The sequence below is a fragment of the Lobosporangium transversale genome, assembly GCF_002105155.1.
Source record: "Lobosporangium transversale strain NRRL 3116 chromosome Unknown BCR41scaffold_35, whole genome shotgun sequence".
In the NCBI taxonomy this organism is placed as follows: domain Eukaryota; kingdom Fungi; phylum Mortierellomycota; class Mortierellomycetes; order Mortierellales; family Mortierellaceae; genus Lobosporangium; species Lobosporangium transversale.
The window spans coordinates 437,509-461,148 of record NW_019029013.1 but is presented as its reverse complement, the minus strand read 5'-3'; the positions used below and the strand labels follow the sequence as shown (position 1 = coordinate 461,148).

At 41.3% G+C, this 23,640-nt stretch overlaps 8 protein-coding genes across 8 annotated transcripts; 5 read left to right on the top strand and 3 right to left on the bottom strand.

Annotated features, from left to right (window-relative positions):
- BCR41DRAFT_339605 (aspartic peptidase domain-containing protein) lies at positions 1-1,702 on the top strand. Its single transcript, XM_022022165.1, has 3 exons — positions 1-121; positions 251-455; positions 639-1,702. Exons 1-3 carry the CDS (start codon positions 54-56, stop codon positions 1,575-1,577), a joined length of 1,212 nt encoding a protein of 403 aa, XP_021878763.1. The 5' UTR covers positions 1-53; the 3' UTR covers positions 1,578-1,702.
- Positions 1,703-1,955: 253 nt separating this feature from the next.
- BCR41DRAFT_398999 (aspartic peptidase domain-containing protein) lies at positions 1,956-3,468 on the top strand (the record flags this gene model as incomplete). The annotated part of the gene is made up of 3 exons (XM_022029016.1): positions 1,956-2,026; positions 2,126-2,243; positions 2,347-3,468. 3 exons carry the CDS (start codon positions 1,956-1,958, stop codon positions 3,466-3,468), a joined length of 1,311 nt encoding a protein of 436 aa, XP_021878762.1.
- A 142-nt stretch (positions 3,469-3,610) lies between these two features.
- Positions 3,611-5,911, bottom strand: BCR41DRAFT_388469 (permease family-domain-containing protein). The gene is made up of 2 exons (XM_022028003.1): positions 5,325-5,911; positions 3,611-5,188 (listed from the first exon to the last, which is right to left on the bottom strand). The coding sequence occupies exons 1-2, from the start codon at positions 5,762-5,764 to the stop codon at positions 3,622-3,624; spliced, it is 2,007 nt and encodes a 668-aa protein (XP_021878761.1). The 5' UTR covers positions 5,765-5,911; the 3' UTR covers positions 3,611-3,621.
- Positions 5,912-6,768: 857 nt separating this feature from the next.
- Positions 6,769-7,712, top strand: BCR41DRAFT_358920 (3-hydroxyanthranilic acid dioxygenase; the record flags this gene model as incomplete). Its single annotated transcript, XM_022025143.1, has 4 exons — positions 6,769-6,928; positions 7,096-7,198; positions 7,351-7,431; positions 7,547-7,712. Coding segments are annotated over 4 exons (508 nt in total), but the record flags the coding sequence as incomplete, so codon positions are not given.
- A 1,318-nt stretch (positions 7,713-9,030) lies between these two features.
- On the bottom strand, positions 9,031-9,307 carry BCR41DRAFT_358919 (hypothetical protein). The gene has a single exon (XM_022025142.1). It carries the CDS (start codon positions 9,280-9,282, stop codon positions 9,043-9,045), a length of 240 nt encoding a protein of 79 aa, XP_021878759.1. The 5' UTR covers positions 9,283-9,307; the 3' UTR covers positions 9,031-9,042.
- Positions 9,308-10,578: 1,271 nt separating this feature from the next.
- Positions 10,579-12,029, bottom strand: BCR41DRAFT_424317 (hypothetical protein; the record flags this gene model as incomplete). The annotated part of the gene is made up of 1 exon (XM_022030409.1): positions 10,579-12,029. Exon 1 carries the CDS (start codon positions 11,776-11,778, stop codon positions 10,579-10,581), a length of 1,200 nt encoding a protein of 399 aa, XP_021878758.1. The 5' UTR covers positions 11,779-12,029.
- Positions 12,030-15,542: 3,513 nt separating this feature from the next.
- On the top strand, positions 15,543-17,525 carry BCR41DRAFT_424316 (hypothetical protein; the record flags this gene model as incomplete). Its single annotated transcript, XM_022030408.1, has 3 exons — positions 15,543-15,660; positions 15,926-15,997; positions 17,074-17,525. The coding sequence occupies 3 exons, from the start codon at positions 15,543-15,545 to the stop codon at positions 17,334-17,336; spliced, it is 453 nt and encodes a 150-aa protein (XP_021878757.1). The 3' UTR covers positions 17,337-17,525.
- An 887-nt stretch (positions 17,526-18,412) lies between these two features.
- Positions 18,413-23,632, top strand: BCR41DRAFT_358915 (hypothetical protein). The gene is made up of 2 exons (XM_022025141.1): positions 18,413-19,067; positions 19,402-23,632. Exons 1-2 carry the CDS (start codon positions 18,748-18,750, stop codon positions 23,537-23,539), a joined length of 4,458 nt encoding a protein of 1,485 aa, XP_021878756.1. The 5' UTR covers positions 18,413-18,747; the 3' UTR covers positions 23,540-23,632.
- Positions 23,633-23,640: the final 8 nt, after the last annotated feature.

Sequence of the window (23,640 nt, the reverse complement as noted above, 5' to 3'; positions counted from 1 at the left end):
TCATATTAACCACACACACCTCCATTCAACCTTCTTTATTCACCTTCTCCAGTATGAAGACCACACTCTTTGTCGCTGGACTATTGTCTCTAGCTGTTGTTTCGCAGGCAGAGCTCATGCGGTAAAAAAAACTTTCATTGAGTCAAGAAGCCATCTTTTTTATATTTCTGAGTATTCAATTTGTGCCTCCATCGATTCTTCTGCTTATACGGTCGTCACATATCTGGTTTTGGTATTGGTTTTGATTTAGCATCGATCTCAAGAAAGCCAAGTTGACGCCTGCAGAGCAGATAGGAGCGTATGCAGAAGCAGGGTCGTACATGGCTCAAAAGTACTTTGGATCGTCATCCAGACAACGCAAGATTATGTCAGACAAAGCTGCTCAAATCTTTGGCCTCGATGCTAATGGGAAACCAACCCATGGTGTGCCTCTTTCCAACTATATGAATGCACAGGTATATTTAGAAAGAAAAGAAGGATTTTTTTTTTTTTTTTTTTTTTCCAGTTCAGTTTACTATTTTCTGTGTGTGTGTGTGTATGTGCGCATAATCAATCTCTGCATAAATGTTTGTCTTCCCAAATTGCAGGTATGATCCGTTTACCAGAAATCTAAAACATCTCCTTTCTTTCATCCTCAGTATTATGGTGATGTCACTGTTGGAACGCCTCCTCAGACCTTCTCTGTCGTCTTTGATACGGGTTCGTCCAATTTCTGGGTCCCTTCAACGCATTGCAACTCGATTGCTTGCCTGTTGCACAAACGTTTCAATTCTGAAGAATCCTCGACATTCCGTCCTAACGGCACCCAATTCTCAATCCAGTACGGCTCCGGGTCGTTGGAAGGAATCATCAGTAACGATAATGTCGGGCTTGGGGGCGTCGTCATCAAGGCCCAGGACTTTGGAGAGTCTGTCAAGGAGCCCGGCTTGGCCTTTGTTTTTGGTAAATTTGACGGCATCTTTGGATTGGGTTATAATACAATCTCGGTCTTGGGCGTTGTTCCGCCATTTTATAGTATGGTTAGTCAAAAGTTGGTAAGCGAGCCTGTGTTTGGCTTCTATTTGGGCCAAGCGGATGGTCCCTTGGGCGGACAGATGACATTAGGAGGAGTTGATTCGAATCACTTTACCGGAGAGTTGCAGTGGCATAATGTCCGTCGTAAGGCTTATTGGGAGATTGATCTGGACAAGGTCAAATTGGGTGACGAGGAAGTGGAATTGAAGGCAGGTGCGGTCATTGATACAGGCAGTTCGTTGATTGTGCTACAGACCGCCATGGCTGAGATGATCAACAAGGAGATTGGAGCAAAGAAGAACTTTGCAGGCCAGTATGTGGTCGAATGCTCGACGGTCCCGAACCTTCCAAATTTCTCATTCTTCTTTGGGAAAACGGAGTACACACTCAAAGGAGAAGATTATGTCTTGAACGCAGGAGGCTCTTGCTTGAGCGGATTTATGGGTATGGATTTCCCAGAGCAATTGGGCGATCTATGGATTGTAGGAGATGTCTTCTTACGCAAGTACTATAGCGCATACGATTTGGGCAACAATCGCGTTGGCTTTGCTCCTTCCAAATAGAGGTGCCTTTTTTTCTTCCTCTTCAGTCCCGCTTAAGAAGAAAAGGAAGAGAGATTATCTTCAGGTGAAGGTATCAATAAAAAAATAAATAAATAAATCATAAACATTACTCACCATAACAGAGGGCAGGCAAATACTCTCTCTAGTCAGGGCCCATCAAAAAAAAAAAAAAAAAAAAAAAAAAAAAAAGCGCCGCCGTAGTTTTGTTTTGTTTCTTTTTTATATTTTTTTTTTCTGTCCCACGCCCACGGAACCTATTTCCGAAACTCTGCCACCCTACCATACATGCTTCTATGCCCCTGGGCCTTGACACTCTTTTCCATATATAACACCCGTTTTCACATCGATTCACTTACTCAACCTCTTTCACACTTCATCATGAAAACAAACATCCTGCTCGCTTGTCTTTCTCTTTCGCTCGTTTCAACATCCCAAGCTGAATTGAGGCGGTAATAAGGAGTCTCTTACTCAAGGAATAGAAACAAACAGGTCTTGTTGGAGGCTACTAAAAAAAATATCCTTTCTTTTTATGACCCTTTATCATCAAGGATTCGACTTTCGAGGATCGGTAGTGATTCAATTGACTCCAGTGTCTTTGGACACAACTCTCAAATCCATCTGGGCTCGACAATCTCACAAACAGACGTCTTTAAAATTGCGCATCCAGTGAGTCTTTTTTTTTTTTTTTTTTTTTTTTTTGGCTGTTGTTGTCGCAGTCGACGTTGCTACTATTAAAACTAATTCAAAGATCAACGTTGTTCTACTCTAGTACTCAGCTGAGATCTTTATTGGCACTCCTCCACAGCCATTCAGGGTTCAAATCGCGACAGGCACGTCTAATTTTTGGATCCCTTCAGTTCAATGTTCTACAGAAGCATGTTACTATCGGAATCGATTCAATCCATCCGCATCAACGACCTTTGAGTTCAATAAGGAGCTCTTTTGGCTCCCATCTCGAAAACGCTATTATAATCGAAAAGATTTCAACAGTAACGGCAACAGAGAGGATCAAAAAATAGACAACGATGATGACGCAGATTTGATTGGATTAAGAGGAATAGATCATTTGATTCTGGCTCATTCGTCAGTAGCCCTCAATGTTTCAACAAGACAAGAATTTGGGTATATTATCCAAGAACGAAATGGAGGTTTGGAATCTGCAATCGGAAACCATGGAGGTATTTTTGGTAAAATTACGGAAGCCTTGCCATCATCAACGACGGGGACAATGACGACGGTAGTGGACGGGATCTTGGGTCTTGGATATGATGATCTTGCAATGACAGGACGACCCTTCTTGTTGAACCTTAAGGATAAAGGGATGTTGAAAGAGAATGTCTTTGGGCTGTATTTAGCCAAGATGAAAACCAATGATAACTCAGAGTTAACTTTGGGAGGTTTGGATCCAAAGCATCGTAAGGGGGATATACAATGGCATGAGGTGACTCGAACTCAACAAGGAGAATGGGCTATCGAATTGACTGCGTTTGCATTGAAACGAGAGGCATTCGAGATTGATGGCAATGCAGTGATCGACAATGGATTTCCATTTATTGCATTGACACGATATCAAGCTGAGATGATTAATTTACAGATTGGAGCTACAAAGGAAACAGAGAAAGGAAGTGGGATCTATACGATGCCATGTAAAGATATAGACAATCTATTCGAGTTTATTATCTTGTTTGGACAGGAAGAGTATCAACTGACTGGAAGGGAATATGTTCTTCAATATGATGAAAACGTCTGTTGGAGTGCCATTGTTGGTATGGATTTCTCAAAGGAATCGGGGGTGGTAGCCATCTTTGGAGAGGTCTTCTTACGAAAATACTATAGTGCATATGACCTGGACCATCATCGGTTAGGTTTCGCATTAGCAAATCATCAATAGGTAGAAAAATATTTTAAGCGCTTTTATTATTATGGATAAATGATTACATGGACAGTTGTTATGAAAATGCTTTAAAGTAAGATGGCAGCGTTGATGAAGAGTAGAAGAAGAAGGAAGGAATAAAAAAAAAAAAAAAGATGATGATATGACGAACTACAAGTCATCACGGCGGTCAGATCCTGTGTTGACACGATGATGGCTAGTTCTGCGGGTTTGTGCGTATTCGGCACCCGATGTTGTCGATGGCTGGTTCTCTGATATCTTTTCTTTGTTAATCTCAACATCTCCTGTTGAGCCGATGGCGCCATCACCATTGCTTCTATTAGCACTAGCTCCAGCGCCAGCGCCAGCACCAACACCAGTATCAGCGCCGGCACTGACAGATGCATCCTTGATATGCGATGTTACTTTTGTATCGGGTGTAGGCAAAGTCTCCTGTGAGGCTCCAGCTCCAATGCCATGTTCGACATGCTCTAAGGGATCCTGACCCTTGAATCTCCTGATCAAGCGGACTAACCATGGAGGCAGCACTCCTTCACCCTGTGGGCCCATGCGGAAGGACATGATAGGATCACGCTCATTCTTGTTTGGTGGAACCAATCGTCCTCTCGAGAGCTTTTCAATGATAAAGACTGTGCCGTTGATGACGATTGCAGCCAACAAGCCTGCTAGTAAGCCATAGGCGATATTGTACGTCAATGGCATCATGACCAGGGTCAAGAACGCAGGGATGGAATCACCAACGTAGTTAAAGTTGATATCAGTGACCGACTTTGTCATCAAGGACCCAACAAAGATCAAGGCAGGGCCTGTCGCCCAAGGTGGGATCGCCGAGAAGATGGGCGCAAAGAAGAGGGAGATGAAAAAACAGAATCCTGTCATCACAGCGGTCAAGCCTGTGCGTCCGCCCTCGGTGATACCAGCACCAGACTCAACAAAGGCCGTGACATCCGAGGTACCGAAAACAGCACCCAAGGAAACACAGAGTGCATCTGTGATGAAAGCTGGTGTAGATCCCTCAAAGTCTCCAGTTTTAGGGTCCATGAATCCTGCAAATTGAGCCATCGAGAACATGGTGCCTGTGGTGTCCAGGATATCGACGTAGAGAAATGTGATGAGTGCGAGCCAAAATTCTCCCGAGTTGAGCTCAAACTGCATGACTCCCAATGTCTTTTGGATTGTATGGAAATTAACCACCTGCTTGAAGTAATCAAACCGACTGTTGCCCGCAGCATCATACGGGAAATATGTGACCTCAGTGTTTCTGAACCAAGAGACAATTGCGACAAAGAGGATACCAATCAGGATCGATCCTTTGACTCTGTACATGCCCAGGATAGAGATTAAGAAGAGACCCAAGACACCCATCCATGTCCTGGGGGACTCCATTCGACCAGCGGTACATACGCCCGAAGCATCCAGATATTCTGCATTACAGCCTCCAAGAGTCACCAAGGTCGCAGGATCTGCACGGATGAGACCAATACCGGCAGAAGACTGCATTCCAATGAATGTCAAATAAATACCAATGCCGACTCCTGTGGCGACCTTGATATTACGAGGGATACAGCGAGCGAGCCATTGACGAAGTCCAAGGATTGAGAGGATCAAGAAGATAATACCTTCGATAAAGACAGCCGCCAAAGCAACTCTGTAGCTGATCTTGCCACTTCCAAACTTTCCAACGACTGTGTAGGTGAAATAAGCATTAATTCCCATTCTAAAAAAAAATTTTTTTTAAGAGAAGTGACAAAACCATCGTGTCATTAGCACTAATTGCATCAATATAACAATACGACACCAACTAACATCTTTGTTAGCAATTTTTTTTTTTTTTTTTTTTTTTTTGCCCTTACCCAGGAGCCAAGCCTAAAGGCAAATTTGAAAAGATACCGATAGCAGTTGATGCAATACAAGCCATGGCTGCTGTGGCAACAATCATGTCTTTCCGGATGATGTCCACACAGGCCATGTATTCTGGATTAGAACCACAATATGCAATCCTGTTGGCCGCACTTGCTCCCGGGACTCCCCCTCCGGCTGCAGCAGCACCACCTTTAAGAGGGTCCATTGGATCGAAATCACACTCACAAGTTCCACCAGTGTCGGAGATAATGAGGGCATTAACTGAGATGATATATGCCATGGTGACGAAGGTTGCGAAACCAGCTCGGATCTCTGTGGAGAAACGAGTGTTGGCACGAGCCCGAGGATGAGATGATCCCTCGAGCAAGAACCATCGCCCGATAAATGATTTGGCGATGGCTGTGTTGAGGCGAGCGACAATCCCAGTCATTAGAAAACTGGTCGATCAATTGTTTTTTTTTTATCCTTGTGTATGAGTTTACGAATACGAGTAAAAAAAAAAAGGATGATTGATGGTTATGATCGTGAAAGAATAAAGAAAGACCTTTCTTTCTCCAGAAGTGATGAAGGATAAGTGAGAAGACAGAAGAGAAAGAAAAAAGAAAAAGAGAAAAGAAAAAAGAAAAAGGAAGACGGACAATCTATTTTTTTAGTCTAATGTTGTCAACAATAACAGCAACATGGGATAACGCCATTGAGCGCGGGGAAGCATCTTTTTTTCTTTCCAAGGCTGCATGGCATAACATTCATTTGTTCTTTTAAGTTTTAAGAGTCAGTGATAGGCGGAATAAGTGCTGAGTGGATCGAAAGGAAGGATCGGGCCTACAACTATAAAGCAAACGGTTTCTTGGAACTGGGACGATGTCTGTGTGACATGACCATGCGAGCGAATTAAAAAAAGACAGAAAACAGCCGGCTGCTTCCGAAGAAAGGAATGTTGTATAATTTATTGTTATCCTTTTACGTCTTGGGAGATAAAGATGTAAATGTATACATATTATAAATATATTATAATATATATATATATTTAACATTATTCATTGGGTATGTCTGTAAAGACAGATCCAGAAGGGGGCTTTACTGCTTCACCATCATCAGATACCCGTCTTTTGTAATGAAAGTTATTTTTTGCTAGTTTAGATGCTAGACTAGAGGCATTAGCTTGCACTACTACTTTGACGTGTTGGTGACTAAGTTGGCAATTAGGGTCTGCGCACAGTCATCGCCCGCGCGTCATTTTAATTTTCTGCTGCTTTTTTTTTTTCCCACCAACGTCAAGGACTTGTGCTTTTTTATCCTCCATTCTCTCTTTGTACCATTCAAGTGCAGCAATAACTGAAAGATCATCATTCAACTCTGTGTTCTTCCTTCTCATTCTCATTGTCACTATTCAATCAATTTCTTTTTTTTTTTTTTTTTTTTTTTTTTTTACATCATGCTTGCACTTCCCATCAACTTTGGTAAATGGATCGAAGAACATGCTGACAAGTTGCAGCCACCAGTCAATAACTACCTGGTCCAACGGGGTGATTTTATCATCATGGCTGTAGGCGGACCAAATGCTCGAACTGATTACCATGTCAACGAGACTGAGGTTAGAAAAATAGAAAGAGATGAAAAAAATGTGTTTACATATTTATATGTATACATGTGCATTTATATCTCGACTTCATGCCTGCAAAGCTTTTTTACAAAAAAAAAAAAAAAAAAAGATGTTGACATTATGAGACTGAATCATGTCGATTGTGTGTTTTTTTATAGGAATGGTTCTATCAGTACAAGGGTGACATGTTGCTTAAAGTCGTTGACAATGGTGAATTTAAAGATATTCCAATCAAGGAAGGTGAAATGTTCCTCTTGCCTGGTAAGGAATCAACAGACGATGAGACGAATTGATAAGAAAAAAAAAAAAAAAAAAGAGCTGTTTTACGAGTGAAAGTGGTTAACTTATTTTTTTTCTTTGACGCGCATGTATATGTCTGTGTGAATATCTGTGCCCATCTGTTGAATATTTAGCTAATACACCCCATAACCCAGTCCGCTTTGCAGACACAGTCGGCATCGTTATTGAACGTCAGAGACCTGCTGAAGCCCTTGGTAAGAAGCACGACAATACATGCATGCACTATCTCGAGACTGTTTGGTGAAAAAAGTAAGGCGGACTAAAATAAGGCGGACTATTTTTTATTTAAATATATTTTGAATGCAATAGATCGCCTGAGATGGTATTGTGAACAATGCAAGGAAATTGTATATGAAGACTCATTCCATTGTGTGGACTTGGGCAAGCAACTTGCGCCTGTGATCAAACGCTATGCTGCAGAAATTGAGCTACGAAAGTGCAAGGCTTGTGGACACACAAACAGCGCCAAGTAAAAAAAAAAAAAAAAAAAAAAAAAAAAAAAAAGGGCCCTGACCCTGATTTGATAATCGTGTTAAAGATGGGTACAAGTGGTGGCAAGTTAAATCGGTTTAGAGCAAAAATCAATTAAAGATGATCGTGCGACTTTTTTTTTTTCTATTTTCTTTATTTGCAAACGTGGGAAAAAAGAAAAGGTGTGAGAAAAAATAAAATAAAATACATATATATGTATATATAAATAATATCTATTTACATTTTACTTGTTATTTGTAGGCATAGTCTACAAAACCACCTCTTGGCGCAGTCGTTTTTTTTTGTGGCAAAAAATTGCTTGTATACAAATATCTTTATACAACAGTGCATGTGTATTGTTGCTGCGGTACGGGAGGAGGGAAAGAAGGGGTGAGAAGGGATTATATATACATAACGTGACAAGTCTTGTGTATGCTAAAATCTGCTATTGGGAGTCAATGGTGATAGACTACGCATCATCCAAGAGACGCGTACATGTAGTCTAGGATAGCTAGTTTATATTCCCTTTTTTTTTCTTTTTTATTTTTAATGCCACGCGAGTGGAGAGCTGCATCTTAATATTTCGGATATTCGGAGAAGCCTTTTTTTTAAAGACAGATGAATGTTGGTGCATTTGTATAATGTAAAAAACTCTTCAAGCTGAGAGCTTCTTCGTTCCTTATCCACACGACCATGCGACTCTATACGTAAATAGAGTATATTTATTTATATATATATATATATATATATATATATATACAAAGGGTGGTTTTTTTTTTTTTTTTTTTGGCTCCGTTCATGTTAGCGTTCATTTTGCAGAATGCAAAAAGGGCAAAAGTAAAGGCGAAAACAAAATAAAAATAAACAAACCTTCTTCCATGCCATTAAAGGTTATATGGCCATCAATATCTTTAAAAAAAAAATGCCTCAGGAAGAGAGAAGAAAGAAAAAAAAGATGTAAACTCGCATCATTGTGCATGTGTTCAACAACTCAACAGTATGGCAAGAAGAAGTAGGGGGGGAGAAGAGGGAGAGAGCAATGTCTGAATACAAAAAAAAAAAAAAAAAAGACCTCGGTGTTGAAAAAAAAGAGATGAAAGAAAATAAAAAAAAATTTTCCTCCCACACTTTCTTTCATTCACCGCCTCCTCCATCTGAATAATATCTGGTGTAAAATAAAACCCCTTGCATGAGCATTCATCTTTCACCCTTTCTAACCGCAACACATATTTCTGGACATGCAACACTATGTCAGCCATAAAAAAAACTTTTTCTTGGGGATGAAAAAAAAAAAAAAAAAAAAAAAAAGATTCAGGTCCCGTCCACTGTCAGTTTCAAGCTACATGAACATGTACAACATGGAGAAGAATACGTGTAAGGTAGACAAAAAAAAATTTTTTTTTGATCTGCCCAGCCTCTTTGATTACAGAGAATAAAGAGCAAATCAAACAACACATCGCTTTATTTTCCCGAAGAAGTAGGAATACGATGGTGATGTGTGGGGAAAGGAAAAGAAAAAAAGCCTGTACATGTACATGTACACCGGATACCGATGCATCATGACATGATGACATGTGGACACCACAAAAGATTGGAAAGAGCAATATTGGATGCTGCACCATGACATGTATTTTTTTTTTTTAGTCGATGTCATTACAAGATCGTCAAGTTAGTAAAAAGACGCGTTTCATTGATACCGGCATCCCTTGATTCTTTGTCTAAAAGTTCTTTTTTCGATCACTGCTATTTAAAAAAAAAAAAAAGATTCCGCTAACTAATAGGAGCAAATTCACTGATCCTACAACCGTAACACATGCATCGCTTTACAGTTGTGATTCTACATATGGACGGAAGATCTAAAGGTTCATAGAATATAACGGCTTGTTTGTTCCGAAGAGGCAACTTTTTCCTCATTACTTAGATCCAACAAATGCTATGGTCAGTCAGCTCGAACTTGTTCACTTCAGAATGTGTAAGCTTAAGTAATCTGTCTTTCCAGTAGCATTTGATTTGACTCTCGTAGCCAAACCCATCTATTAAGGGGTCTATAGCAACTGAAAAGAAACATTGGACGATAATAAAAGGGTTTTTGGCGGATCCAATGAAGGGCCCTTTTTTTTTGTTCCTTATCACAGAATTTTCAGGGTCGGCAAGACTAAGCTTGGCTAGGCTAGAATAGACTAGTCTCAAATAAAAAAGAAAAAAGAGGGCCTTTTTTCTATCTTCGATGATATGACAAGACCATGAGGATACAGATTACCCATCTGAGGATAGATCAACCGCAATGTTCTTTAGGTTCATCGTTAAACAATTTCTACAGACGTGATTGGACATGTGCATCAGAGACAAATAGACAGTGATAAATATATATATATATATATATATATATTATGTAGTATTATTTATTCGCGTGATTTATTATTATTATTATTATATATTTTGTTACAAAGACTACAACTACAGAAGAAAGGAAAAAGAAAATAAGCCCTATGTAAATGTACAAAGAAAAGATGACAGAGCGAGGAAACACTTTCAGCTCTGAAAGGTTTAAAAATACATGGAAAGAATAAAAAGAAATAAATATACAAGATCTAAATGTTAAAAGGATGACAAACAGAAAAAGGAGAGAAGGAATGTTTGACATATGGGCTATGCCATGCTGAAAGAGTAGAGCAGGGAGAGCATATTGGATTTTTTGTAATCAATAACTGACTTCCCATCTCATGCCAAAGACCCGAGGGGTGGAAAGAAGGGAAAAAATAAACAATTGTTGTGCATGTGTAAAAAAAAAAAAAAAAAAAAAAAGCCAGGGGTGCACAAAATTTGACAGGCAATCCTGATAAATTCTTTTTTTTTTTTTTTTTTTTTTTTTAGAGACGTCTGGCACGACGACCATCAGTCATCATGCCAAAAGAACGCGTTTCAGCATAATGGCGAGTCCATTGACCGGCCTGGAGAGGACACCAGTTGTCTTGACGAGAACTGCATCGGGCAATACGCATCAATGATTGTTTAGCTGTCGTCGGAGAATCATTTGATGATTCGGACGCACGCGAGGCCGAGCCCGAGGCCGAGCCCGAAGAGCGATTCTCGAGAGCCGAAACAGAGTCAACATCTTCTTCGTCCTGAACAAATGCAGCGACAGTGACTTCGGAGATGCTTGGAAGCATGTTTGCTTTGACAACAGCAGGCGATGCATGTAAGGCGGTTGATGTAACAAGAGATCGAGACGCAGGAGAAGATGTACTTTCATTCTCCGACACGGAGTAGGAAGCAGAGATGTGACTGGCCGTCCGACGATGTCCTTGCAAGCGTTGTTGTTGTTGTTGTTGTTGTTGTTGTTGCTGGCGAGCAAAGGCTGAAGACATGGATGAGGTCGGAGAAGAAGGATATGAGGGTGAGCCATTGGGATGAACGCGAGTCATGGAGGCTGAGGCACCAGACTCATAAAAGATACGCTGGTTATCATAACCGATCACCAAATCATCTTCGAGCGAGGGCGACTCGAAATATGGCTGATTAACGTAACTTCGTTGATGGTTTTGTCGTCTGGCCTGTTGACGATTATAGCTATAGCTGCGAGAATGTTGCTGTTGCTGCTGTCTTTGCTTCTGCTGCTGATGTTGATGTTGTTGCTGAAGGTGTTGATACTGCTGACGCGTGTGTGGAGATGATAATGATCGTCTGGAAGAAGAGTTATAGTGGTAATAAGGTCTTGATGTGGAGGATGCTTGAGATGAGGACGAGGTTGTAGAGGAAGGAGATGAATTTGTGGGTGAAGAAGAAAGTGAAGGAGGAGTGGAGTATATTGGAGAAGTGGAGTGGAGGTTGTGCTGGTAGTGTGGGTTAAAGGAGTGTCGATCTTCGCAAGGAAAGAGTTGTTGGATCGCCTCTTTGTGTAAGATTGCAGAAGAGGTGTCGCTGTAGTGGCGACGATGCTGTTTATGATGATAATTAGGGTAGTCAGAGCAAGTTTCTTGGGAAGTAACAGAAACGGCGCTATCGTCACTGTTAGCTCTAGGGAGGACGCGGTTGCTAATGAAGGAGTAAAGGACTTTGAAGTTCCCCATGTTGGCAGAATGAATCCCGAGGAATGAGTATCGATATGACTAGTAGAGAAAGATAGAGAGAAGACTGAGATGGATGTAGAAGTGAAAGAAAGAGAATGTGTGTGTGATCTACACAAATAATGGGGATATCTTTGTGAGGATGGAGTATTATATAATGTAGCGCTGTTTGAAGTAAAAGACAAGAAAGAGAGAAGAGAAAAGAGGAAAGAAAGGGAGGACAAAGAAAAATGGAAGACAAGGGACAAAGAAGCAAATAAGAGACAAGTATGTGAAAAAAAGAAACCTATTGGGGGGTGAATGGGGAGGAAGGAAAAAAAAAAAAAAAGCAATCTCAACCTTTGAATTGAATTGAAATGTATTTTAAAGGATTGGTTCCTTATTCTTTTACTTTATTTTATCTTTTATGCAATCTCGTTTATAGTTCTATTTTATTTTATTTTATTTCCACAATATATACTTTATTTTACTCTGATATATCGATGTTCATATGACATATGCAATACAATCCTCTTTATTCAATTGCTTATTATTATCATCATATGGTTCTATTTATTTAACATATCCCGCACATATCCTGCATCAAGGCAAGCTTCTCTCCATGTCTCTGACCCGAGCTAATGAACGAACGAAACGGCTTTCGCTCTCCTCTACAATGACTGGTCATTCACTATTTTATTAAAGCACTCTCATTCTCTAGCCTGGCCTAGTCTGGTCTCTGCTCTCCGGTCTGATCTGGCGATCCCCACTTGTTGTCTAGATTAGGGCAAAAAGCAACAGCATGAAGGATTTTATTCATTGTCCGAACACTGTCCTTGTTGTCTGTAATATACACACCTACATGCATAGAAGTAAAAAGAAAAAAGTCTTTTGATGATCTATGTAAAATATGCGTAAGCTCAAACGAGCGTAATGTCTCGTAGTTCTGCTTGTAATGAGAATAGAAATTGATAGACAGATTGTACTCCAGTTTCCATTACCCATTGAAGACAAGGTATCAGGGGGAGGAGTTTATATGACACCAAATCAGAATCAAGGTCAAAAATGCCAACGTATCGCGTCCTTAACCTATAAAAAAAAAACCATAATCAACAACAACAATATCAACAATGTTATCAGCAGAAAAAAAAAAGATAACGAAACGCTGTCATCATTTCATTTATCAAGTCATCAGGCCTGATAGCAATGCAATGATGGGAATCGAACTGTCTTTTATACTCCTTGTTTTAACCATTGTTATTCTTAGCATCATCTTGTTCAGGTGTCTTGCTTAATTCCTAGTTTTTCTTATTACCAAGCTCATCATGTAGAGGGTTAAACAGGGTACTTCATGTTTCTCAATTGATCCCTGGCATAAGAAACAAAAAAACAAAAAAAATGAGGCAATGGGTCTCGGATTAGCATCGCCCTCGGTGCGGAAATAATGCCAATGCACTTGAAGGGGACCGGATCACGTCTACCCATTGAGAATCGGAGCGCAGACCCGACCCATGAAGTAAGCTTTTAGAAAATAAATGAGGCGCAGAGTAAGGTGACAAAAGATTCATGCGTATTTAGGAAAGAAATTTAGGTGTATCTCTTTCTCCACCGCCACTTCTACTCCACTAGCAACGCTTTGATCTTCGCCATCACTCGCCGAACATAGGAAAAGGGATGAACAAACAAAGAGACTTTTTAAGGAAGATGAAGGATGAGACTTTCAATGCCAATGTTAATACATGGGAATATAGATTTATTGCAGAAAAGATGGGATTCTCCTTACGAATGTGATGAATATGGATCCTCCCTAGAGCCCCCATGTTATTTTCCGAAAAAGACCGGTTAAGTAGATATTCATTAATGGATAACTTGCATTCATTTAACATCGCTCACAACATTTCGAGCCACGAGACAAATAGAAAGAAAAGAATATCCGTAAAAAGTCATGGATTTTCCTAGTTATTGATGTCGTTTCGAGGGTGACGATGTAATGTGAAGAGCATTCTCGTCACTTATTAAAAAGAAGTGGGGGCATCCGAAAGCCATTAAACAAGCACATGCTTCCGAGCTATGGTCAGTATGTCATGGTTGTTTGTCCCTTGGTCGTCATCATCCACATCATGAGCATCCGGTTTGTGGTCGGTTGAGACAAAAATGAAAGCTTGTTGCTCCTCATTTTCTTTTGTGTCTCTTTATTATCATTCTAGAAGTTGTTTTATTTCTTTTATTTATTCCACATGTCTTTGTTAAAAACTATAGCCGTCAACAATAATCAAGGGTTAAAATAAAACATAGGCATTTAAGCATTTATTACATTTATTAATATCTTTACAAGGTGACAACGCTTCAAGATATGAACTTGTAAAAAAGTGTAGCCATGAGAGCATGATGCTTGCAGACATGCATGTATGCATACGCACATGGCCTCCATGCTTTGATTGCCAAGAATAATATTTTCTTTTTTTTATTTAAATGAAATTACCAGAATCGAAATGGATGGAAACAGGTAGCATCGTGCTTGTAACATCACCTTGGAGGGAAAACTCCAGATGTAGAATATCAGACATATACAAATAGTCATATCATTATTATCCATACTCGCATCTTTGTTGATTTTGTAGTTAATATTTCGTAACGCAAATTGCTCCAAAAAAAAAAAAAAAAAAAAAAAAAAGAGGCTCCATTGAGACCAATTATGTCCTTATTTCCGCATCAATCGCCTCCAAATCCATTATGATGTCCCATGTAAGTAGCAATGGTGTCTGAATGATCTTTCTGAGATGGATGTTCGTTCTCTATCCTCTATGGTTCCAGTAATGGTCGATGTCGATGTCTGACCCTCATACATAAAACACAGAAAGGAGGCATGACCATGGTCGACATTATGATCGCCGATAAAAAAAAGAAAGATTTCTCAGGACCAATCATTTATACGAGACTTATTTTTATCAATCCAGGTACCACCAATCAGTATTAAATAGGTGCTCCCATCTTCCACATGATGTCCTTGTCGTCTGGATTTTGAACACAAAGAAAATAAAATAGACTTGACAGACTACGGACTATTTCAACATTGAACAGACTAGCCCCGATCATACATTTCATCCATCCATAGGACCATGTACATGTAAGACATTAGAAAATCCTGTCCCAACCCAAAGAGGAAAACAAATGGTCTAGGGACTTGGTTGATTTGATCAATAGGAGGAAACTCCCACGACAGAGTTCTATTAGACAAGCCCTTATAAAGAAGAGAGCTGAGCTCCAGTCACCATTGGAGTGTTTTCGATAATGCAATATCAATATCAATGCAAAAAGGGTTTCAGCCATCGCCAATGGGTCCGCGGGAATATTAGAATTAAAAGGAAAATGGGGGATATACTCTACTGTGCAGCCACAGTGCCTCCAGTCCAGTTCCCCTGACCTTAGAAAGATGTCTCCAATCAACATTTCCCCTTGTCACTCAGCCTCAGCCTCTCTTGCTTTTTTTTTTTTTTTTTTTTTTTCGCTCTACGGATATTATAATATACTTTCCTTGATGCAGGAAGGGACCTCGTTTGTCAGAAAACCATAGTATATATATATACATACATTAAATGGCTAAGAAATGTCCCAGACCTCTTTCTCCTTCCTTGTCTTGTACCAATGGATGCGTGAGCGCGAAAGCAAGGGTCATCTGGTCTTTTTTTCTTTCCCTTTTTTTTTTTTTTTTTTTTTTTTTTTTCTTTCTCGTGCTCTGTAATGATGCTTCGATTAGAGAACCAGGCAAGTAACCCTATTCGCCAATGATGCCTTATTTGATTTTCTCTTGTGTAAAACTTATTGCTCTGATTAAGGGCGGAACCATAAGTCATTGCTCAATACTCAAGCCTTCAGCCTTCAGAGCTGCAACGCTCAAGAACGATGGTAAGAGGGTCTTTATAATTTAACTGATGCGTGATGACAGCCCCACTTACACTTGATCTCAGATAGAATGCTTACAAATTTACCTTCCTAAGGGATTCCGCACTAATCACTCGGATCTGGAGTTGGGGGCATCAAACATTTTGTTTCTTGATCATAAAGTTGCTATCAGAGAGATCCCCTGTTTCCTGAATTGAGGGAAGAACCTTCATCTTGTAGATGTCTGTACTACCTCAAAAATAAAAATGTATTGAATACATGTACATAGTAGCAAGGGTCATATGTCATCTGATCCCTTATGCTGGTATGGGGCTCAACTACTCGTTGTATGCACTGGCAGGTAACAGGAGTTGTGGTTACTTTAAGAAATCAGTAGCTGTCGCTTCCTATTATGGGTTGTCTAAGCATTTTCACATGGTAGGCCCATGCGCCGAGGAAAAACACTGCCTTAATGTTCTGTACTAAAACAAAAGGATTTTCTAACAGGATATGTCTCCAAAGTCATAATCTCTTTTTGCATGAGATCCTGCCATTGTAAGTGAGGGCAATAGCCTATCTATTGAATAGAATCCGGTTGGTAGATTGTCAAGCATCCAATACAGGCAACACAGATAATATGAGGCCAGCAATGCAGGTCAAGTATACATGTTGATGGTGGACGAATAGATGAAGTAGAAAGCAAAAGGTAGAAAAGATCAAGTTTTCAGGGAGATAATCCTACCTCCTGCCTTTACTCTTCTAGAAGAAGTGGTTGAAAGGACATGATCAAGTTCACGTTCACAGATGCATATGTCTCCCTTTATCTTTTCACATCAGATGGGTTCATCTCCCTTGTGACACAACAAAACATTGTCGTTTTCTATCTCGGGCGATGTTTACACCAAAACTAGGCTAGTTGCCTCACATCAAGTTAAGAGCATAAGCAATTTTGCTCCGATTTATGAGATGGACAAGGATATTCCCTTCTACGAGACACACGACCATCCGCATTCATGTGTTTGAATCCTCCCATTGCCATAGTTGTCCATGCCAAAACCCTCCCTTGAGCATGCCTCGTCTCGGCGAAGACACACGTTATTTATCAGCCTGTTTCCTTATCTCCCTCCTTTTTCACTCTTTTTACTTTTTTTTTTTTTTTTTTTTCTCCATATCCTACTAGCCCTCTTCCTCCCTTCCCCGTTTGTGTTTAGTCGTTCGAAGCTGTTCTGCCGGCAACTTATTATTATCGAGTCGAACCCATTCCGTCATCTTCATCATTGGTAGCTGTTAGTCCCGTTATCTTGCCGCACAAGCAGTCTTCGGAAATCTTTTTCCTCTTTTTGATACATCAGCGTCCATCCAAATAGCGCATATCAATCACGCGTAAAAAAAAAGTCCAGTCAATCATGTCGTCCATCCTTAACGCCCTCCGCTCAGCACCTTCTCCTACCCGTTACTTCACGTCCCTGCAAGTCGGCACAGTCACCCGGACACAATCTGCATCTGCAGGCTTTAATCCTGAGCATCATCCGATTGTACTCCAACAACTGGTCGAGTCTCTTTCACCAAGCGAATTTGTGGCTCCCTTGAGTGCTTCTTCTAATGCGAAAGAGGCTATGGCCAAGGGCTCTCTTTCGGACAAGCCTCCGGTGGCTACTCAAGGATCACATCAGGGCCCAGTTACGGATGGCCATGCTTAAGAAAAAAACGCGCACTTGAAATCAAATTTCTTTAAACACGAGAGTAGACACAGCTCGTTGCAAACAATTTTTTTTGAATCTCAGCTTTGCCATGGCTGTCGCTTCTACCTTCTCTCTGTCGTTCTGTTCGACCTTTTTATAGTTTAAAAAGTTATCCTCCTTTCCTTTATTCTTTCTTTCATTCCTTCCTCTCTCCAACTTTACTTATACTTATAACAACCTTGCTTATAAGCTTATCAATATATCCTCTCCTCTTTGGGGATCATCGATACTCCAATAAAAAAAAAGTATCGTCGCTCTTCAATTGTATGGTTCAAATGGTCCTTTGTAAATATTTTCATGTCTATATCCGATCCTGATTGACAACATGGCATGTGAAGTACATGTACATGAACTATACATGCCATAAATATAGTGGTATGGAGTAATATATATATATACGTGTATATATAAAGACGTATTCGAGGAGGTTTCAACAATGCAGCAAATACTTGGCGAGGCATTTTTCAGCGGAGACACAAAGTAAAAACAGACATGATGATGAGCAAGCTTTTTTTATCAACGTCAAGAGCATTTTTTGTTCTCCTTAAGACCAAACAGTGTGCACTTACGAATCAGATTGCTGACATGCAATTAGAGAATGAAGCCCTGAAATTACAGGACGTTTCAAATTAAATTTTTTTGAACTGAGACATTTTTAGCCAATGAGCATCCAGAGAAATGTAAAAACTACAGTTTTTCTGCCATGATATGAATATATCCAAGGTCCAAAACAAAAAAAAAAAACATGGCATGGCAGGAGAGCAATTATTGGAAGAAAATAGCAAAAGAACCATTGCAGCAAAGAACCATGTCTATATATGCCAAATGTGCATGCCACTTGGGAAATGAGCAGACGGCCAATTGGATACCCGACATTGATCCTGTTGAAAAAGTTTAATCCAAGGCCTTTTCTTTCCTTCTTAACTCTCTTTGCACAGCTACAACAACAGCAACGACGGTTGAACAAGTACGTTTTTTTATCCTTCTCTCCCCTATTGTTGCCTTCTTTTTTTTTTTCCCTTTTTCAATTTTTTTTTTTTTACAATGGACTATGGCAACCTGTTTTCATTCCTCATTCATCAGAGTCGCATACGAATCTAGCAGGAGACGTTCACACATTTTCTCTTTCTCGCACTCTTCCCTCTCTTTCTTTAATCTCTTTTACTCGCATCTCACTTGACTTGTATTTTTATACACTTATACATACCATTCATACATACAGACATAATACAGAATCACCGCCAGCATTCCTTTCTGACTGAGCAAGAGCTTGCAATAGATCATACAAAAGCGACTTTTCCTTTCCAGCTTCACCTTCCATCCCTTTTTCTTTCTCCTCTGTCTCTTCCTCCCTTTGTTCCACCATATCATGAGCCACAAATGGCAAGACCCCACAATGGCTGCACAGCCTCCTCAATGGCCTATGGCACAGTCACAAACAACATCCATTTTTTCACTTCCCTTGGACAAACAAAAGTCTTTTAAAAGGACATTCAGCCAACCATCACCCACTCCTAGTCACAAAAAAGACCGTAGTAGCCTCTGTCGCCGTTTATCGAATGGTTATCTTCGGGTGTTTGACACTAATACTGTGCACTCCACAGCACAGGATGCTCTTGCCCATCGTGGGAGCTCAGCAGGATCAACTGCTCGCAAGGATTCAATCAAGAATATCTTAAACAGCGCCAGGTAATATAAATAGGAACACAGTATAATGGTCTCCTTTGCTCTTACCAACTCGTTTCCTTTCCTTCTATGGAGATGTTGTGGATGTTATGCGCTGAGAAATGGCATACTCGTTTGTCCAATACCCTTTTTTTTTTTCCTCTTTTTTCTTTTTTTGTCATGCGGCTCCATTGCTCTTCTCGTCACTCCCTTTGTCACCCCTTTTACCGCTCCTGCTGATCGGTATTGTTATCCTTATCCAGCTATTACTTATGTTCTGACACGACTTGCATCTTTCTTGCTATGTTGATATCCCTTTTTGGTTGCTTTGCTTTGTTCTCTTTGCTTCAACAAATAGCCCCTTTTCCAACAAGGCAAACGTACCGGAGTTCATTGAACTTCACACAACGCAGCAGGAGAGCAAGGAGGAGGATTCTTCTCAAAAACACCAACAACATCATGATCCTACATCTCAAGGTCCCTTACACATACCAAATCCTGAGAGGATCATAGAGGGTCTTCATATTGCTTCGACCTCCAACTCAGATGCTTCAGTTGTCCGAAGTGAGAAACAGTCATTTTCACTCATTGCTCCAGAGCATTCAAGAAGAATAGAGCGGATACGAACGTCAGTCCAGGCTTTTTTAAATAATCGATTTTCAGTGCACGAGTACACAGTTCCTCGGTTGTTTATTGTTCTACCTGATGGAGCTACTTGGACGAATTCAAGTGACAGCGGGTATGGGGCAGCATCGGGCGAAAATACCGGAGCGAGCAACATCGCAGCTGGACAATCAACGTCTCCTATGAGATATCGACTCTACTTCTTATGTGAATGCAGTTCTAGTTTCACATTACCTCTTGGAAGCGGACTGAATCATTTACATATCGCCAAACATCCCGGATACGAAATTGATCCTGACCGACAGGATGAATTTTTCAAAAGATATGGGTCCATGATCCTGATTCTTCTCTATTTTCTAAAGTATGGGCATAGTCCAGTTGAAGACTCCACCGCAGTATTGCAACAGGTCTCCACACGGATGCCACAGCAGCGATCCACACAGAGACAAGGACAAAGACAAGGACAAAGACAAGGACAGGGACTAAAGCAAATACAGCCACAGCAACCTCAACTGCAACGAAGTTCTGTTCATGAATCGAATCTAAAGAAAGTAATAAGGATCTCGAACTTACGACGGTCAGATATGCCCGACTCAGTTGCTCAGGATGTAGAGCTCAAGTTTGATACGATGATCGAGTTCCTTGAGAGTCTCCGACCGCGAAATGATTCACAATCGAGGGGTAATGGGAGATCAGAGCCTCTGGGGGATCAACACGATGATGAACAAGCTTCGGAGGATGAGGGTGATACCTTACGTGGACTCTATGGCTTATCGGACCTGCATCAACTATATTCATATCTAGGAATCTCAAACCCCATCAAAAGAAATCAGTCTGGACAGTTGGGGAACTTGTACCGTGTCAGTAATGTAAGAGGTCAAAGCAGCTGGATATGTGTTTACCACTATCGGTGGACATTTCTTGAGAAGAACATTGATGAATTCGAGCGTTGGGTCGTTTCCCGGCGTGGTCTTTTTGACAAGCAATCTGGATCTGTCTCCATTATGCTCTTTTCTAGGGCTCAGACTCGTACGTTTTGTTCATGGATCTCCAACAAAGTGGCACCATCGCTTGTAGAAGTTCACATCAAACTAGGCTGGAGTTTTGGAAAGAAGGATCTTTGGAGACTTGCCAAGGCCCTTGCTAGCTCAACAGTAACAGTCTTGTCTCTCGATGGGTGCTCCTTTGCTGAGGATTCAACCTATAAGATCTTGCACAAGAAATATGATCCATTGCTGTACTTACTGACACAGGGGCAGTTACATTCTCTGGAGCTGCTGCGATTTCCTTCGCTCTTTGCAAGACTTTCCTCCAAGGCTGTCAAAGCAACCTCATTGCTAAGACTTGAATTTGGTCGTGGTATGGAGATAGGCTCGAAAGATCGTAGCGCATTTAGTCAACTTATTGCTTCCTGCACGTCCTTGCAAGAGCTTATATTGCCAGGATTTCGTATCTCAGACCTGCAGATACAGGCGATCATCACAGGCATTCGGGCAAAAACCTCACTAGTCACTCTTGATCTATCGAACAGTCAGTTAAATGATGGCAACGCCATCATTTTAGCTCAAGGGCTATATAGTACTAACATCTGTCATTTGGACCTCTCTAAGAATGAATCCTTGAGCGATACAGGAGCTGCACGTGTTATTCGTGCTATTGGGCCAAGGCTCACAAGTTTGAAGATGGCGCAGACAGGGTTTGGTGATCAGGCTGCAGCAGCTCTTGCCAAAAGTATGGATGGAATCTCTTTCTCTAATACTTTGCAAAACCAGCTCCACCTTCAAAACCGCCTGGATATTGTCGCAATTGCAGCAGGTCATCGGCCAGGAATGCGTCTCCTTTCCCATAATCCTCAGTTCATCACAGAGGAGGCGATGCAGCGCAAGCAGGTTCGAGAGAAGACACATGAACGAGGGCACCTTGTGTACCTAGATATCGAAGATAACCAATGCACTGTACAAGGTTTCAAGTCATTGGCAAAAATCAAATCACGGCTTCACCTCGTATATTTGAACATGTCTGGGAGCAAGGAATTGATGGATAGCGAGTGCGCTGGGATTTTGGAAAAAGTAGCTGGTTCAGCTATGGTCACTTTGCGTCTTGCATGTACAGGTTTTGGGGACCAGTCCGCTAAATCACTCGCCAAAGTATTATTGGAAGATCTCTCAAGAGATGATGATAAGGAAACCAAGAGATTAGCAGGGCTGTGTCGACTTGAAGAATTGGATCTTCAGGCCTGTCCGATTAGCTCTGAAGGCCTACTAGCATTATGTGACGCACTTGACCAAGTGCATGCGTCTTCAAGTCTAAAGATTATGGATTTGGGACACTGTGGACATTTGAAAGATCAAGCGCTGCAGCGGCTCTTACGAACTCTTGTTGTCCAAAATGGAGTGGCCATGGATTCTAGTAATGTTAACACATCAGCTGGATGTGCAATAGTAAGATCGGATTCTGATCCAATTCCTCAACCAGAAGGTTCGATGGGTGAGCATGATGTGATAGCGAACGAACTTTTGGAGCCGACAAACATTTTCCCACCCAAGATGCCTTTGGTTCCAACAAAAGGGTTCTTTACAAACTTGCGGCAGCTGGATCTTAAGAGTACACGAGTTGGCGATGGTACTGCATGGCTCCTTGCGCAAGCGCTTGTACAGCCCTGGATTATGATAAACTCGATCACGATCCTAAGTCCCCTCTCAATGTCTACACAGGGTATGTGCTGGATTATTGAAGCCCTATGTGAAAACACATCTGTACAGGACTTTGGGATCGGGAAAGTTGATATTATGGTGCAATCAGAGCTGGAGCTTTTCGGGCTAGGCCTTTTAAGACTGATGGAGGCGAACAAGCGCATTCGATCCTTAACTACCCTGGGCGCACCATTAGTTGCTATTGCCAAGGGCTTAATGCTAAACCAAACACTGCACTCTGTGTACCTGATCCGATCAAGAGGTCAATTCGAAGACTTGCAACTTATGGGACAGGCTTTAGGCTTTACTCGGTCCTTACTTGTGTTTTGGATGGGTGGTTCCGAGGATTCCTTGATCGCTCCTCTACAGTTCCATCATCAACACCAATCAGGGCGTGAGACACAACAAGCTCTATCTGATTCGACATTCTCATCCTTACAGCACCAGCCAGAGCAAGAGCCGAAACAGCATGAGCCGCACCAACAGGCCGCCTACCGTCCGAAGCAGACCCATGTTCGCAACCTCTCTTTACCCAAAAATATTGGCGCCGCTCTGAAGACAGCCTTAGCCTTTTCATCAAGACTATCATTGGAATCCTCCAAACAACGGACGCAGCCTAGCAGTCATGATGCAACGACAATAAGCGCTCCTATAGATACCTTTCGAACAGTCCCCAGCACCATGCATCCGAACGCGCTTAAGACTGACCCTAAAAGCTCGAACAACCGAACAGCCGCGTCTACGATAGATGCTGGAGCAGCATCAAATGTTGAGGAAGGATCCGGAGGAACGTGGACTCGCAACCCCATCATTGAAGGAGTTCGACGGAACCACAGCCTGATCAAGGTAACCCTTGATAGCAGCTTATCCTTGTCAACACCATCGGTCTTAGCTTCGTCAACAACCAACATGGATTCTGCTGCTGGAACAACCCCTGCGACAACATCGGCTGGAGTTAATTTATCGCGCGCCAGCTCTTGGAATGGTGGCAATCGTGCCGCACAGGAGCATTATACCCGTCAAGAGCTTGAGCAATTACAAATGCAGCAACAGCACATTTTGCAAAAGAAAATGATAGCTAACCGGAAGATGTTGCGAGAGAGGGCCCGGGTCGGTTGGGAAGAGCTCAAGTTACTAGGCATTGATGACGATGTGATTGCTGAGGTGTGTCAGGACTAGATGATTTTTTTTTCCAAAAAATGCACGTGCACATTTTAGTGGCGCTCGCGGACCGCAGTTGTGACTACCTTTCTCAAGTAAACAAAGCACAAGACCTTTTT